Source organism: Magallana gigas, chromosome 3, assembly GCF_963853765.1.
Source record: "Magallana gigas chromosome 3, xbMagGiga1.1, whole genome shotgun sequence".
NCBI classification, from domain to species: domain Eukaryota; kingdom Metazoa; phylum Mollusca; class Bivalvia; order Ostreida; family Ostreidae; genus Magallana; species Magallana gigas.
The window spans coordinates 42,341,033-42,358,756 of NC_088855.1; the positions used below are offsets into that span (position 1 = coordinate 42,341,033).

The 17,724-nt window shown below is 34.3% G+C and overlaps 1 protein-coding gene across 1 annotated transcript in view; it reads right to left on the bottom strand.

Annotated features, from left to right (window-relative positions):
- Window positions 1-5,075: 5,075 nt before the first annotated feature.
- LOC105334464 (nucleolar complex protein 2 homolog) overlaps window positions 5,076-17,724 on the bottom strand; it is a 57,248-nt gene continuing 44,599 nt past the window's right edge. Inside the window, exons 12-18 of the mRNA XM_011437916.4 lie at window positions 8,449-8,562; window positions 7,984-8,085; window positions 7,483-7,626; window positions 7,262-7,375; window positions 6,962-7,083; window positions 6,355-6,435; window positions 5,076-5,382 (exon numbers count right to left, since the gene is read on the bottom strand). Of these exons, the coding sequence (XP_011436218.3) occupies window positions 5,118-5,382; window positions 6,355-6,435; window positions 6,962-7,083; window positions 7,262-7,375; window positions 7,483-7,626; window positions 7,984-8,085; window positions 8,449-8,562 (942 nt within the window). The 3' untranslated portion in view covers window positions 5,076-5,117. The remainder of the gene's footprint in view (window positions 5,383-6,354; window positions 6,436-6,961; window positions 7,084-7,261; window positions 7,376-7,482; window positions 7,627-7,983; window positions 8,086-8,448; window positions 8,563-17,724) is intronic.

Consider the following 17,724-nt stretch of genomic DNA (forward strand, 5'->3'; position numbering starts at 1 on the left):
TTGTCACGTAGCAATCGAATTTAACTTCGATGTGCATGACAAGGACTATGGTCCTGTCTGTTTCGGTAATCCTCGGAGATTACACTATCAGGATCCGGACGGGAAGCTAAACGGTCGACTTTGTTGATTGCATTTAAACATTATAAATTCTTTAACTATTCTACTATCTTCCAAACAAACTAACTTAATATATTAAATAGACAGGTATCTAAACGATTGATTGAACTGTCCCGTTGTGAACTACCAATCTTTGATTAAATAATCCCCGAAATATTGAACCCAGCTTTCAGCTCTGAACAATGGCTTCAGACGCTTTGCTTGTCATCGGATCGCTGTAGATTATTTGATTTTAAACCCATTAAAATCCTGCATTCAAATTTGGAAGGAATCCCTAACTTCCCGGGCAGGTGATTTTAAAAGATGTTTTATCGGGTTTGGGCTCATCAGAGACGGCGGGTGGATTTTGGCTTTGTGTCATTGTGAGATCCAAACAAAATCTCATCGATCATATTTCTTGTTCTTATCAAATTTAGGCGTTATTAACATGCTGATATTGAACTCTGCATACTTGGCCAGGAACTTCATGAGAAGCTTTAGACGTTTAAGTCACTCAATATCCGCGTTTTTATGAGTAATTAAAGCTATTATGAAGGGTTTTTTAATTTTGAAATTTTCGGCTATTTGTTCATTCATTTATCCAGCAGTCCAAATACGAAGCGTGAGAAATACAAAAATTGTGTTTTCCTCTCACTTTCAAACAGAAAGGTTTTTTTTCCTTCTTTTTGAGATGTCTATTGATAGTTTTCTACAAGCACCGAGCAAGTACTCCTGGAGCCATACAGTATAGACCACATTGTATATGTTTCTACAATAAACACTTTAAACTATTGACAAAAATTAATAACACTGAGATCTCTTTTGAATAATAAATGATTTATGTAAACAAAAAATATCACTCTTGTACCTATATATATTTGCCAGTATTTATCCTATTCATTTTTATTCGAATGTTGAATAGGTTTAAACTAACCTCAAAGTAATAAATTATCCAATCTGAAGTTGTGGGAACTTGAGACATTCATTCAATTTTGGGCAATTTGATTTCCCCTAACTTATGATCTTTATAATTAACTGCGGTATCTTCGTCAAGAAATAAACGAAACTAATTGAGTATTCCCGAATCGTTCAAATTGTGGCAGGGACTTTTGGTTTTGATGACACGATGATATAGCTATCATATTAGTTTCACACTAATCTCTTATTTACCTATTCATAAAATTCCAAGTTCTGTATATACGCTTGTTCGAATGCCAGGGTAGCAGGAATGCACCCTTCAAGACATTCGAAGGTGTTTGCTTACTTACATATTAGGAGATGTCATTGATGCCCTATGCCTCTGTAAGTTAATTTTGTGACATCTTACCCATCTATTGAAAATCTATGTCTACTCGGTGAAATTCTATGTGAATGTTGAAGATCTTCAGCCTCGACCAAATTATATCGGTAACTGTATGTACCCGTTTCTTCAAACGAAAACAAGCAAATACAAGTACCTTGTATGCTCACGTTTCCACAGTCACTAACCCAAGGTGAAAGATTGTAGATACTTACATGCATATCTGTACCAAAGAGGCCCATGTGACCGAAATTTTACCCAAACTGAAGAAGCACAAAAATACCAAACAACCCAGGTGCCTGATATTGTACTACCACGAAAGTGACCAGGAAACACGAAATTATAGTATAAACTAACTCGTACAATGACCCATACTTAAAATAAACATGCACATACAACGTGTCCTTCAAATAAACCACAACTACGAGGCGCATGGTGTCGAAAATACATGCATGTCTATGTATATTTTTAAGGGCATGTAAAGTCAAATTGACTATTCGGGGAAAATCACTTGTGGCTGCACCAAGTTACCCAAAGAACCGAACAGCAAAAGCAGAAGTGTTCATTATGAAAAGGCAAAGGCAAACGAGAATGTAGTTTGACCATTGCATACTTATATTTTAATAGTTAGGTTCGTGAAAATACCTGCAGATGATTCTATTACTCAAAAACATACACTGAATAAAATTTTTTCGCGATTTATTTCGCAATTGACCAGTCGTGATATGGTTTACAAAGACCCCTTTCTTTTTCTTGCAATCAAGCATACATAATGTATATTAAAAAATCAACTTGCGTCAATAAAGTAAATTTCTTACACACCTCGCGAATTTTTTAAATAATTTAATGTACAGTACATGTATATGTACATAATCTTTTTTATGTGTGATAAATCTCCAAGACGTTTAGCACTAATATTGAAGAACCTTTGGTAACTATTATCCTATAACCATTGTCTACATGTAAGTATGTCAAGGCCAACGGCCAAAAGTACAATCAACATGATTACATGTATATGCAAAAATAACTAGTGATTAAGGATTGAGAATTACAATTTTACTTTTTATGCCTACTCTCGAGAACCATTTAAACCATAATGTATACATGATAACTGTCAACTGTCTGTTCCAAAACCAAGGTACTACTTCAGCACCTGTATACATTCACACCCAACGACCCCACGCACGTGTAATGAAGATCTGCACGCACGTGTAATTAAGATCCGTACGTATACTGTTTATACGCAAATTTGTAAACATATATGCGTGTATCTACATGGGGCTGGTAGTCCGGACCCCTCCCCCTGGAATTGTTATACATGTAGTTACATGTAGTTAATTTACATTGTAAACAGTGAGCTTAATTGTGAGAAATACCCAACCTACCCATTACACACTATAGGTAGACCAGATAATAAATTCTAACATTTAAAATGGTTTTTAAAAAGTGTTTTGGATGAAGAGGTTAAGGGTGGAACATCCCCCCCCCCCTCCTTAAAAAAAACACCGTTGCACCCAAGCAGAAGTTACAATTAGGAATATTTTCAAGGTCTACTGTTCGTAAAATTGATTATCAGTAGCGAAAAAACCCTGAACCACCAAAGGACAGATTTAATGATATGATAACGAGGGTAGCCTCCAGAATCTGGACAAGGAACAAGGGCTCACACAAAACGTGCATGACCAAGGTATTCCTGGAAGCAAGGACGAACCCCTGCAGGGTGTTATCATCTACACATGTACAAATATGGAGTGTTCTCGATTTCTTCTCCGGGTGACCGGGTTTAAAAATGTATGTCAGCATAAGTAGGTCAGTGATACCACAGTAACACTAATCACATAAGATAAATGGACAGTACAGTTTTCACATTAATTTTTGCAGTATTTTTTTCGCCACGTTTTAAAGTTCATTGCGTGCACGATCATTATTTTTTTTAAAAAATAAGTCAGGTTGTATATATTAAATAAGCAGAAACATATTATCTTAAACAATTGCACAACATTCATTAAGAAATTCCATCTAAAATCAATACTTAGGAGAAAAAATTCGGCAAGAGGTTTTCAAGAGGACAGTAATAAAAACAATACATGTTAAAAAATTTTAATACACTACCTTTTAATTACACAAAGTTAACTTTATGCTATGTTGGAACACATTCTGATGGTCCTGATTAACACATTACAAATGTATAGAAAGAGTTTGCAAATATTTTAGCTTCTGACCACCATGTTTTGAAATGTTATTTGATAAAGACAAATGATCAGATTGAATAGAAAGAATACGAACACATTTTGTGTAAAGGTGCATTAATTTTTTATAGCCGTCTTTATTTATAATTGATATTTGATTTTTTTTGTTTTAATAGTAGCAAATTGATTTAAATAAAAAATTGTTGAATATCAATATTTTTATGGCAGGTAACGCTCATCTTTTACTAATTCAATTCACAGAATACTTCATTCGTTTAAAATAAAATCGAAATTAAATTACTGTAGTACATTTCAACTCCGTAATCGGCGATGATCAATGTTTCAAACCAAAGTTATGCTCTTGGCTAGGAAAGTTTTTTAGTTGGCCTTTATCAAGTAAATATTAAAAAAAAGTGTTGTTTGCATACATGTATGTTTTTCCCTTAGATTAAATATAGGACCTAATGACGATCGAGATCTTATAAAAAATCATATCGCTCTATCGCAGGATGCAGTGGTGCAAAATTAAATGATAACTTCAAACAAGGAGCCCGAGGCTAGCAAAGTGCACTGTGCTTTCAAGTCCAAACTAAAAAAGGCTTCGTTAGATGGTGCTGGTAAAACAATGAGTGTGCATCGATCTTAATCAGTTCACTAGCATCAGAGGAGTTCGCAGTGTCTCCGGTAGTGGAGCTGTGCACAATTCTTTGGTCTAAAGCAAAATTTATTTGATTTCGGATCGTTCAAAGAATTTTGCTTTGTCTTCGTTGTCTTATTAATTAGAGCGGAGTTTAAATAAATCTCTTGCATAATTTTGTTTTTTATATACATTAAACGAAAATTTTGGTGCTTGTTTTTTTTAATCTGTACGATGTGCACTTTAGCCATTTATGTATGAGAGTTGTCTCTCTTTATTTGAGAGTTATCTCTCTTTATCTGCTAATCGTACAAGGATCTGTAGGTGGGCGACGGTAAGGTATCCTTCCTATCAGGCTCATCTTTCGGAGTGGGTGTGCACTAATATCTAATCAGTGACGGCGTGAGGTACAGCGTATTGACAACAGGACATGCTGTATACAGGAAACACTTGTACTTTTCAAGAGGACAGAGTTCCCTGTCTTCGCACAACAAATGTGCACTTCTAGCCAATATCCGTGAGTCTTCCTCATCAATGGATTTTTCACATTAATAAACATTTTAGTTCCAAAACAATTCCCATTCTCTCATCTTGAATGAAAGAAAAACCAAACAAACAGATGACTTTAAAAAATTCTTTAAAAAATTTTATGCTTCGTGAGTTTGGGAAGAGGAGGGGAAATGCCACTCTCATTCTTAGACAAGTACTCTGCTATGGACCTGATATAGACCTTAAGTGCCCCCTTCTCGACATCACCTTTTTTTTTCACAATTCATTCTAACATATGCTAGCTAGTCTCAAACTACATTTAACCCTGCAGCATCCTGTTTAATAAATACAATAAAAAAGCACCTTTTCAATACATTTCTTTTTATTTAAAATGCATTATTTGAGCTCAATCTGAATCTGATAACTCAAAGTTCTTGACAATGTCCTCTTTATCATCAATGTCCTCCAGCTCATCGCTTTCATCTTCATTGCTGTCTTCTCCCTCCTCTCCTTCTTCCTCCTCATCTACACCATTCATGTCATCATCATCATCATCATCATCATCATTGCTCCCTCCTTCTTCATTATTTTCCCCATCATCCATGAATTCTTCATCAGAATCTTCATCTCCCGACCTCGCTAAGATTTCAAGTTCATCACTGTCAAAATCACTGCAAAATTAATAACACAAAAATATAAATACAATGTAATATGACAGATTGCTTAAAAATAACTAAGTTATTTTTATTAAGTAAATCTTCTTACCATCCATTGCTTCAGTTTTAACCCAATAATCTTATACAATGAAGAAGCTGACAAATCAAATATTGTAAAGGCACTTTTATCTGACATACTGACATTGGCTGAAATCCCACCTTTTTTTATGTTACACTACTGATGGTATATAACAAAAGTCAGACAGTGAGGACAGGTGTAATAAAAGTATCCTTCACACTTGTACTGTAGGAATTAAGAATTCACAACAAAATCAATAAATTAATACATGCATTATATATTTCCAAGCAATTTTGGATTTGTAATTTTTTTTTTGGAGGTGGGGGAAAGGTGAGGGGGGGGGGGGGGGGCTTTTTTCTTTTTTTTTTTTTAGAAAAAGAATTGTTTTTGTTATGTTATGTGTTATGAGGATTAAAAAAATTCAAATTTTAGTTGAGGAAGTAATTTTTTGCCAAGTGTTTCAAAGGGAAATGTAATTTACCCACCTACAATTCTAATTTAGGCTTCACAATGAAGTGATATAGATGTCTTGCATAATGACACTTTCCTTTTTATTGAGTTTCACTGTTATATAACAAAAAACCTTCGCTAACTTCCCCTTCAGAGCACTCAGTGTTGCTATTTTAAAGATAGCCTTGATTATTATTAGTATTCTCTGAAATGTGGTTCTTCATACAAACAAGCATCTCCTTGATTCATAACCTGCCAAGCAGCTATACATGTATTTATAGTCCAAAATTTTATAATACTGGTAGGTTTCTTGAACCCTAATTTCTCTTTTCTAAATGCAGTAATAATTTACATGCAAAGCCCTCAACATCAGATTCTATTTCCGAAATAATTAGTTACAACATTTCATTAATTTCCTTGACACGAGTTCCTGCATGAATGAGTGTAGATTACCGTACCTATAGTCTTGACTCTCATCTGAACTATTACCATGGCTGGTCTTTTGTTTTTTAACTGGACGCTCCTCTTTCAGAAGAAATCTGTCAAATAAAATAATGTGTTCATTAAATTCATACGAATGTCAATGTTATATGTATGTATATTGTATAATACATTGTCCAGGTACATGTATTGCGATAATAATTGGTATGTGGATATCTATACCCGGTGACTTTCATTAACATACATGTATATATTCTTAGTACTTTGCACATATATCTCTCTGTGGACAGATTACCAAGGGTTAGACAGTATCAAAGAAATAAGGCTCTAAGTACTGATGAAATGGACAATGACTAAGATACCAGTAATAAAGGGATTAGACAGGTTTTTTACATCTATAATGGGTGTAACTTCTTATAACAAAACTGGGTTTTTTTGCATTTTATTTTTACAGATTATTATATATATATATAGAAACAGAATCAAACATTTTTATTTTTTTGTCATAATGATATCATCACAAAGAATACACCCTATTGGGCAATGAGACCCCTTTAGGTGTTTTGTTGTATCACCTTAAACCTCTATCAGGAGAAGACAAACTATGTAGATGGTCTCATTTACCTGGTGTCATCATCACTGTCCGACTCATCAAACAAGGCCCCAAACTCCTTCTTGTCTTCTTCTGATGCTTTGATTGGCCCCCTCTGGCGCTCAATTCTGGGCATTTCATCCACACCCACAATCTAAAGGTAAAAGGTAAAAAATCATTTCAAAGTCACAAACTTACAAGTGAAAGAATAAAAATACTAAAATAATTTCTCAATGAATATACTTTAAACTATTCAAATGGAAATGTATGAAATGTAGATTTCACAGAGTTTAGTATGTATTTGTTTGAATTTGATAGGTGATAGGTCTTACAAGGTCTTTCTGTGCGATCTGGTGCTGAAGTTCTACATCTCGTAGCTTTCTCCAGTTGTTGTAGAATTTGTCCAGCGGTGTACCAGCTTCCCTGCATTCTCTCTCCCATGCCGCCTACAATAAGCAATTGACATTTTACTCCCTTAAAATTACTGTGTATTGACTGTATAATTTGAGGAGTATGTTGATTGAATGCTGAATGCTGTAATTATGCTGCATACCACAGCCTTAGTGTCAGACAGCTTAATGTTGGCAGACTTTCTTCTGTTGTTGATAAACTTGGTGTTGTCATCCACTTTGTCAACTATTTGTTTGATCTGCTTGCAGTAATTGGCCACCTTACATTTCTTCAAAAAGTCTCGCAGCTATAAATAAATTGATTCATATTCCTCATTAAAATCTGCACTCTATTTCATGCAGATATTATGCTAAAACCTACAAAAAGTGCAAAAAGCTAAAACAAAGATTAGGTGTTCTTTCTGCATATCATTGACCCAGTAAACATCAATAATGTGTCTATATGTGCACTCTTATGAAAAAATCCCCAAAGTTTGTGCACATACATGAAAGACAATATTTACCTTTATCAAGAGTACAACAAGTAGCATACGCCCAATAAATCACAAGGAAGGCCTCAAGTAATATGTCACTTAAACTGGAGACTCGCTTTCATGATTTTTGATTATTTAATCCCCTGTCGGGTTTGAAGAAGTGGTTCGTACCTGAATTATCCCTGGGAGAACCAGCTCAGGAAAACCGACGGAGCTGGCGTGAACGTGGAGCTGTTCCAGCAGTAGCTCATACAGCTGATCTATCAAACCATCCTGAAATCAAATCAGCTTATTCATCATTCATTTAAACCTGCACCCACAAAAAACTGGGCTTTGGGGTTACATTGATCGACCAATAAAGGAGTCTAAAAATTGTAAATTTTTAGAACATAACAAAGGGAATCTTAGTATTCAACAGCAAAAATACTTACATCTTACATTATGAATTTTTATCTATAATCTTTTTTCAATTTTTGACATTAATAATGAAAGGTTATCTTATTTTTTAACTGATGTCTGAGATGGAGATTCCATACGAAACAAACAAGGTAGAGTAACGTAATTATCAATCTTTCTAAAAATGTTATTTTATGCACAAATAATATAAGTAACTATTTTTTTTTATAGACTTGTTACCTTAAATGCCTTCTCTTGAAGTTGTGCCTTTGAAAACTTAAGTATGCAGGCAAAGTTGAAAGGTTTTAGGCTGACCGTCTTGTGACGTTTGTTGAAGTCGGTTTGCTCCAGAACCTGAAATAGACAAATCACACCACAGTTATCTCTCTTGCATTATGTACCCTTCTGCTGACGATTAATTACTGAAGCTAATTATACTGATTCAGGATACTCATAATAAATATACCTGAAATTAGTTTACAATTTTATTATCTACTTTTTATCATAATATACAGTGTGTACATTGATAGGAATTCCAGTCTGTTTAGGATATCTGATTTTAAAAAGGTGATAACAATGAAAATTTAATTTCTCGAGGTGTAGTGTATAGATGATAAAAAAAAAAGATCTAAAATTTAATTAAAACATGGAGTAATTATTGTGTTCTTTTTTCTCCTTTATAATTTTAAGACAAAAAAAATTTCAATATTTTTTTATTTAAAACCACATTGACAACTTCCTTTTGCGGGAAAATTCCATACCCTTTGACATGCTATGGAAAATTTATCAATAGGACTTATGGGTGATGGAGTTCCTGCTATTTCCATATACAGATCGTGTTTCTGCTACAAGTGAGTGCAGATGTTAAAACAGATATTCGAAACATGCAGCAATCTTACTAGAAATCTAGCTAACGTGTGAATCATTTTAAAACAAGTGAATCAGCTAGCTCATGTATAAACTAACAGCCATGACATAGCATTCAGCAGAGGTCAAATCTTCTAACCAATAGAACAGACCAGCAAGCCCGCCATTTGAGCTCTGAGCACAAACAATTGACTTCTGTTGCTCCTCAAATTCAGATCAACAAATCCAAAGCAGTAAATTGACTGAATAAATGGGATAAGTTCACCTTATCATACAGGATAGGCATGTGACCTGGAATTCGTGTCAGTGGGTCAGACGTTGCACTCAGTTCAAAGCACCCTTTCAGTGCTTTCTCCATGGGGCATTCTGATGTATTATCCAATCGATTAAATATCCGTCATGCATGTGGGATCATGCATACATTGCGATAAACTTGGCAGAAGAAATGCTTTCCACTGTTGTTTTACCAACCAAAAAACCCTGTCTTTTGATATGTATTATTTCATGAAGATTCCTTCTCCAATTTAGCAGCTGTTCTAATGAACAGAAGATGAAACAAGGTGTATAAGAATGAAATTCCTTTGATGAAAAACGAGAAACTCTGGTTCAAGATAAAAACATCAGAAGATTCCTGAAAAGTGAGATAACCAAAATATAAAAAAAAAGTTTATAAAAAAATAAAGATATTACAAAAGAAGCCTGATCATATTGCAGGGGCTGAGTCACTATACAGTAACACCAGCACCGAGTGTAAACACAGAACTCATATTTTTATTTGGATAACAAAATGTTTCAGACATCCAAAAATAGCTTTCCAATTCTATTTACAGAGAACCAAGTGGCATTTGAATTGCTACATTTGCAAATGTTGGGAAAAACCTTGATCATCATTTGACAATTGGTGTATAGGAAATAAGCATGTCTAGCTGTCATGTTGAACTCTTACTTTCACAATTCACATTTCCTGCTAGGTAATCAAAGGAGACCAATTGAAATGTTTTTTGAATGAAAAGTTCTCGAATGATTTTCACTGTTCTTTAGTGCACTATTATGAAACTCGCGACAACCAGATCAAACTAATATTGATACCACGTGCCGTAAATAAAACCAACCGAATTTGGTATGGAACCAGAAAGAACTAGTATTTTACAATATATGTAGTAGAAATCTATTTTAAAAATGCATGTTCATTTCCAGGAAAGTTATTTCAATAATCATTGTTTGAATGTAGTAAATTGTAAATACACACTTAAGGACTAAAAAAAAAAATCACTTCCTGTGCACAGGTTTTCACCCATGTTTTGAGTCATTGATTTAGTAATTTCAAGAGAAATTTACCCACACTGCATGTTATTTGTAATTATAGATTGCCCTGCATGTAGTTGTACTCACACATTCACTATAAATAAAATACCTATAGCTTTACAATAGTTACCAGTACATGTGGGCGATGTGGTATCATCTTTACTACATACTAGTACAGTAAAACACGGTTATAGTGAACACGCTTACAATGAATTGATGCCTACAGCGAAGTGATTTTCATTCCCCATGACTATAAAATATGTTGTAAACTTGGATATAATGAATGTCGCTAATAACGAAGTAAAATCACCCGTCCCTGGCACTTTGTTATAAGCATGTTTTACTGTACTCAAGCAAAATAAAGTAAGTGGTTAAAACCACTTACTGAACTAAAGAGACTCAGTGAGTTTGTGGATGAAAGGTCGATAATGCAGAAAAATATCCACATCGCTCTAAATCTTGTCTCATCTCTCAATGAATGACAATGTTAAGTAAACTCTTATTTTAAACACTGAAATACCATACTTTACAAAAGTACTTCTTCTCCTAGCTATGCTATTGAAACCTACAGGTAATGTTTATTTGTTAAATATAAAATTGGACAAGCAATATAATTCTCATGAATCGGTTTCTTTCAGACATCTAGAAGAATGTATACTGTATAGGTGTGATGTACTTTATCATATGAGAAAATATTAAAGGAATCTAATTGCAAAACAAATATTATTCAAGCAGACATCACAACAAACATCTATCAGTACAAACAACATTTACACTGCACTGTTGCCCACTTGTGCCATCTACCACTCATAACAGTGCACTCTCGGGTCAAAGTTAAGGTCATGACCTTTGGTGGAGTACATCTCCAAATTCACTCAGTAGACACTGAACAGTTCCACGTCAAGTGTGATTTATCACCACAGTTCAGTGATGTACCTGGAAAATCTGCAGTGTAATTAATTAAGAGTACATGCATACATATAAAAAAGGCTAAAACAGTCTGGTAAAAGCTAATGGACATTTTTCATTAAAATTAACAACAATTTGTCAAATTGTCAATCCTGCATTAAGTAGCCAGTGGCACACGTTTTTGTCTAAGCTCATTTCTCAGAAAGGATGGTTCAGAGACAGAACGATCTGATTTATTTTGGTACCAGGTGGTCCCAGTGCTTTGATTTCCAGACACACATCATACAAACAAAATCAAAACATTATCTTGGGCAGTATCTGAAAATCTTTATTTAAAGTTGCTGATTTTTGAGATTGTAAATAACTATCCACAAAAACTTTATACCTGTTTAACTCAAGGAATTTAAAACACTTTCCAGGACATTTTCTGAAAATTTAATTTTTCAAATTGAAAATTAATTTTCTTCACCTTTGTGGTTTAGTTATATAATATCAGAGTTATACATATGTAATTTCAAACTGCATGACTAAAACAGAACATGATTCAAGAGCATATGTTTTGAAAAGCTGATACCTCTCCAACTTGCACCAATTTACTTAATCTTTTACAAATACATTGAATAAATTCCCATGACTAAGTGTAGCTGATAAGCAAGGGAGTTCTGTTTTACTCATGTGAAGCTTCAACTGAATCAAAGTGTAGATGATGATGTGTTGAAGAAAGTTACGCAATCTTTCTCTGCAGGGTGGTTATTAGAAGGGTCTAACCCACTGACACAGATTAACATGTCTAACCACCAGTTTAACTTCAGGGTTCAATTAAAAAAAAAAAAAAAAGAAGTGTTCATGACCAAGTTTTGTTTTATGTTGTAAAATTTTGAGGTCTGCTGGATGTTTCATGAAGGAAACAACAGGTGTTCCTCGCAGGCAAACACGACTGGGACTAATATTGGAGCCCTATACATGTCCTGTCACCGAATCGTGATCTGTCTGATTCAAGTATTTCATCCCACCATTACTCGGTTGATTGCTATCTGAGAAATTTGGAATATATAGTAGTTTTACTAATAAACCTTAATTTCTCTCTCCAGATTAATTACAATATCTGGTGTTCTGATTATATTATAGCGTGAAAAGAGAGAGAGAGAGAGAGAGAGAGAGAGAGAGAGAGAGAGAGAGAGAGAGAGAGAGAGAGAGAGAGAGAGAGAGAGAGAGAGAGAGAGAGAGAGAGAAACCAATCACCTTTGCATGGAATTGGCATTTGCAATTAATTAGTCAAATAATGAACTGTATTGTAATCAAGAAATATTTCTGTGCATCTACTCAGGTTATTAATTCTCATCAGCAGCACAAGTATGTGTTTGATCTTTTCCAAATCGTTGCAGAACTAGTCATCTTGGCAGCTCAAGGCAGCAGCAGCTGGAGAGGCAGGGTATACCAAGGACATGTACTAGTAACCGACTACTGCTGTTACCTTCACGGTAAAACAAAAACTCTCCGTCTTAATTAGCATCCTCTCCTGATAAGGAATTATCTTTCATTGTTTCTGCAATATCATATCTGCCAAGGTTAGTACAATTTTTTTCCCCCCTTAAGACTAAAGTCATCACAGGATGACAAATCAATATGTTAAAAATGCAATCTTCCTCTACTAACACTGAAACACAGATTTTCTGAAGGTTAGAATCTAGAAACAGGGAGTTTAATACCACACTGGCTAATGGAAGTCCCCAGAGCTTTCTGATTGAAAGCCTGTAGGCTGGAAAATGTCAGCACACCTACGTAACAATGTCCAAAAACAAACAGAAATTGATCAGGATAAAAGAAATGCCATTTAAAAGTGTTCATTTACATGGAAATTAAAAACAATGCAATTTGAGTAGTATTCCTATTCCAGGACCTTTTAATGTAGCATTATAAAAGGCCCTCAACATGAAACAATGCATGATGTCTGGCATCCATAATTAATGCACAAATTTGAATACAAACTCTTCTATCTGTAAACCAGTATGCTTGAAGAGTCTGTTAACTACTAGAGCTTAATAAGATAGACATCTAAATTCCTCTTTATGTAAAGTAAAGAAAAAACACAGCCATCACAGGAAAATGACGTAATCTTAATGACTGTAGGTTGTTTTTGTGGGATAAATACGCAGACAGCAATATCATACAATATGACATGCCGAAAAATGCCTTGGCTTCGTACACAAACAGCAAGAATACCCAAAATCAAGACGTTTACTGTGTGGTTTTATTTTAACAGAAAAATAAATTATGCATATCTATTTATTGCTTTTATTTTTTATTATAGATTAGAAAAGATTGATGCCTTCGTGATGAAATCTGAGGTTGTAATAATATACTAGGTACCTATAACTAAAACGTGTGACTTCGGCACATGTATGTATACAACTGATGCCAGGTACAGGAAATGATGTCACACATTTGCATTCTGAGGTATCCAGACACCAACTGATGTGCCAACAAACATATGCGCTGGGTTGATATCAACTAGACATATAAATATACTCACAAGTGAATGTTTTGGTTTTCTATGTGGGAAGGATTTGGTGGGAACAAAGAATGCATTACCTAAATTGGTTTGGTCTTTAATTAATGAAAAACAATTCAAAAAGGTTTGAAGATTTCTGATAAAGAAAACTGAATGAGTATAAAGATTTGGTGGGAATTTTCAGAAGAGTCTCTGCATGGCTTTCTGTTTGACCTAAAACCTAGCCCCTCCCATGCCAGTAATACAAATCTGTCTGAGATCTCTAGAGTTCTAGTGGGTGGTCTGTCTGGCCGATTTCAATTCATTAGATTACTTGCCTCTGTCTGAAGTGTTGACTTCTGCTTATAAGTTCTGAGCAGATCACACTAAGTTGCGATAAGCTAATGACAGAATTTGATCAATTACTGCTGTAACATTTCTTCTTCATTAGGGTCTGTTCCTATTCACAAGCTTGCCTTTCCAAACCTTGACACCTTGGTGTGAAGCAATTCCCAACAATACAAATATTTACCAAAAGGTGAGAGTCTCTAACTAAGTCTTTCTATCAAACTAAAGTTCAATAAATCTGCGTCTTATTCCCGACCAAATTTGAGCGAGTACAGCTATGGCACTCGGTCAGGAAGCCACAAGCACACCAAGGTTAAACTGCAACAGTCTGCATGACACTTAAACCATCTTGAAGTCAATGGCTTTGTGCTGCCATATTAAAAGGGGTTATTACTGAGCAAAATCTACTGGAGTCATCTCTCAGACCAACTGGAAGTAACTAGACCAAGTCTTTGTCTTTACAACCGATTACATGTGAATGTTCAGCCAGACTGAACATCAATGTACGGTCAATTAAACCCTTAGAGTTAGCTTCTATATATAGTGTCGTAAATGCAACTCTGTATTTTTCTTTCCCAATATAGACCAGTTTTATAAGTGTTTTATTTCAAAATACAATGCGTGGAAAAGTTCCACCTGAGAGAGGGAGTCAGTAGGTTAGCAGGCCAATGGCAAGCCGAGGTCAGTCCGGGCACACCTTAATATGCCGCACCTCAACACAGCACAAAATCATCTGTCATAGCCCTGACAGCTTCCGCCATAAATCTATTACTGCCCTGAGTAAGATATAGACATTCCATTCAGCCCAAGATACTAAAATGAGACTTTTTATGCATACAAATTCATTGCTTCACCTAACAGAGAGCTTCTTTTTCGATCATTTACGCTATTTATAAACAATGAAACCAGACTGTCTTCAATGAATGATCATTATAAAATGTTATAAATGGCTTTTTATCTAATAAAACTATTGTGATTATTTTGAGATGCTTATAAAAAGATCAGCTAATATTTAGTAATGTTTAACTAGAGGACAAAATGTCCATAAAATTAATCTTTAGTAATACTAGTATATCTTGAAAGTGTATTTGTTTTTCCCGTTTCCTAGACAGCAAGTTAGTAATACATATATCTTCTGTTGTAGGCTATTCAAAACATCTATTTGTAATCTCTGCAGGTATCAGTTCTACAATGTCTACGGGAATTAAGTCTCATAATTTTGTCTATGATAAATTCTAAGGACAGTGAGACATATACAGACCTTCAGTCATTACATAAACTGAGGTATCACAGCATCTCATGAAAGTAGGATGCAATATTCTATCCAGGAAAACCCATCACAATATCATTAGTTACAAGCCACCTACATTTACAGTACACATATAAGTATATTTATAATTGACTTCCTAATAATACGTTAACTATTACAAAAAACCACTAAACCACTTTTAGAAATAACTATTACACTGAAGCTGACAGAACCACTACAAAACTTTTAAAATGGGTCTCACATTTCCACCCATTCATGGTTACAATCATAACTGAAGCAAGAAATTTCACACAGCTCATATTTATATACAACCAGAGACTTACATAAGCATTTAAGGAAAATATAAATACAGTTGAACTTCGTTATCTCGAACACTGATATCTCGAATACAATGGATACATGGAATAGTGAAGTCCCAACTACTTCAAAGAAGGGAGGGCATATTGCTTTGCTGCTATCTGTCAGTCGGTCGGTCCACCAACAGTTTCCGTTCATTTTCTTCACAGAGGATGAACATATTCAAATGAAATTTGGTATACAGGTTTATCATGATAATATCTAGATCAAATTTGATAATAGGTATGATCGAGCAATTTTCGACAGAGTTATGGCTCTTGGACACAGAAAAATTCCAGTTATTTGCAGTTTCTGCTCATTTTCTTCGCAGAGGGTGCACATATTGTTATGAAATTTAGTATACAGGTTTATCTAAATAATATCTAGGTCAAGTTTGATTTTGGGTATGATAGAGCAATTGTCGACAGAGTTATGCCCCTTCGACTTAGAAAAATTCCAAATATTTGCAGATATATATATATATCTAGAATACCCAGATATCTCAAAGAGTTTAAACAGTGCCATATATATATAGTTTGAGATAACAAAGTTTGACTGTACATGTTACTCTGAAGATTATTTCCATCAAAGGAAATTGTTTATTTAAACTTCAGAGCACTGTCACATTTCTACATCTTCAAACTGTTGTATTTTATGTCCCTCAATTAATTTTCATTCCGTTTTCTAATGACTTGATCATGACAGAGGAGAATTTCAGATTGCAGACATATTTTTGTAATTCTAGGAAATGAATATCATTAATCATTAAACCATATATTCCTTGGTTTATTTACCATGGCTTTCACTTGACAGCTGGTGAACCCAGTTCCTGGAAAATAAGACACAGATGCAGACCTGTCTGTGCATTGACTTAAGCTATGTCAATAAACAACATTTTATTAACACATTACAAAATAATACAAGTCAAATTGGATAGTTTATTGACTAGATGTCTAATGAATAAACAGTGTTTATTAATTCAACTATAGTGTTTAATAAACACTATATTTGAATTATTTGTTGTAGATATTAATTTGAAGGCAACTTAAGACCCAAAGAAATCCACCAAACTAGAAAAGCTGTCAATGTGACGGCAAACCAGGTTTTCTTTTGTGTGAACTGTATCCATAATCCATTTGTCAACCCTGAATTGATAAACACTACCTCTCCAGACAAATGCAGTATTTTGCCAAAAAATGACGAAGTTCAACAGGTGCTATTTTTTTCATAAATTACTAAAATTGAAAATCCAAGTAATATGCACATCTCTGATATATGTACATTTGATATGCAAAACCGCAACTTCCTATCTTGAAAACTGTAGGAGGATTTACCCGTACAATAGGAGACCCCTATATGCAATATGAAAAAATGACTAAGATCAACAGCTAGTATTTTTTTCATAAAAAATCAAAAATCAAAATCTAAGTAATATGCACATCTTTGATATATGTACAATTGATCTGCAAAATAACAACTTTCTATCTTGAAAACTGTAGGAGGATTTACCCGTACAATAGGAGAACCCTATATGCAATATGAAAAAATTACTAAGATCAACAGCTAGTATTTTTTTCATAAAATATCAAAAATTAAAATCCAAGTAATATGCACATCTCTGATATATGTAAAATTGATCTGCAAAACAACAACTTCCTATCTTGAAAACTGTAGGAAGAGTTGCTGTGCACCACCCACCCACCTGCCATTTTCACCATTTCAATAACCAGATTTTTCCTTTGGAAAACTCTGTTAAAAATTGAGCCATAATTTAAATTTGATGATTAATAAATCATAAATCAGACATTTCCTCTCTAGGATTTGCTAATACACTGTTCATGTATTGATAATTTCTTATTATACACTCAACACACATCCCTACTCATTCTGCCCCTTTACTCTCATAAAAGAAATTACCGAAAGATCAAATGCAACCAAGCCTAACCCAAATGTCTTGAATTATACTCCGCTTAGAAATTCATATCAGCCA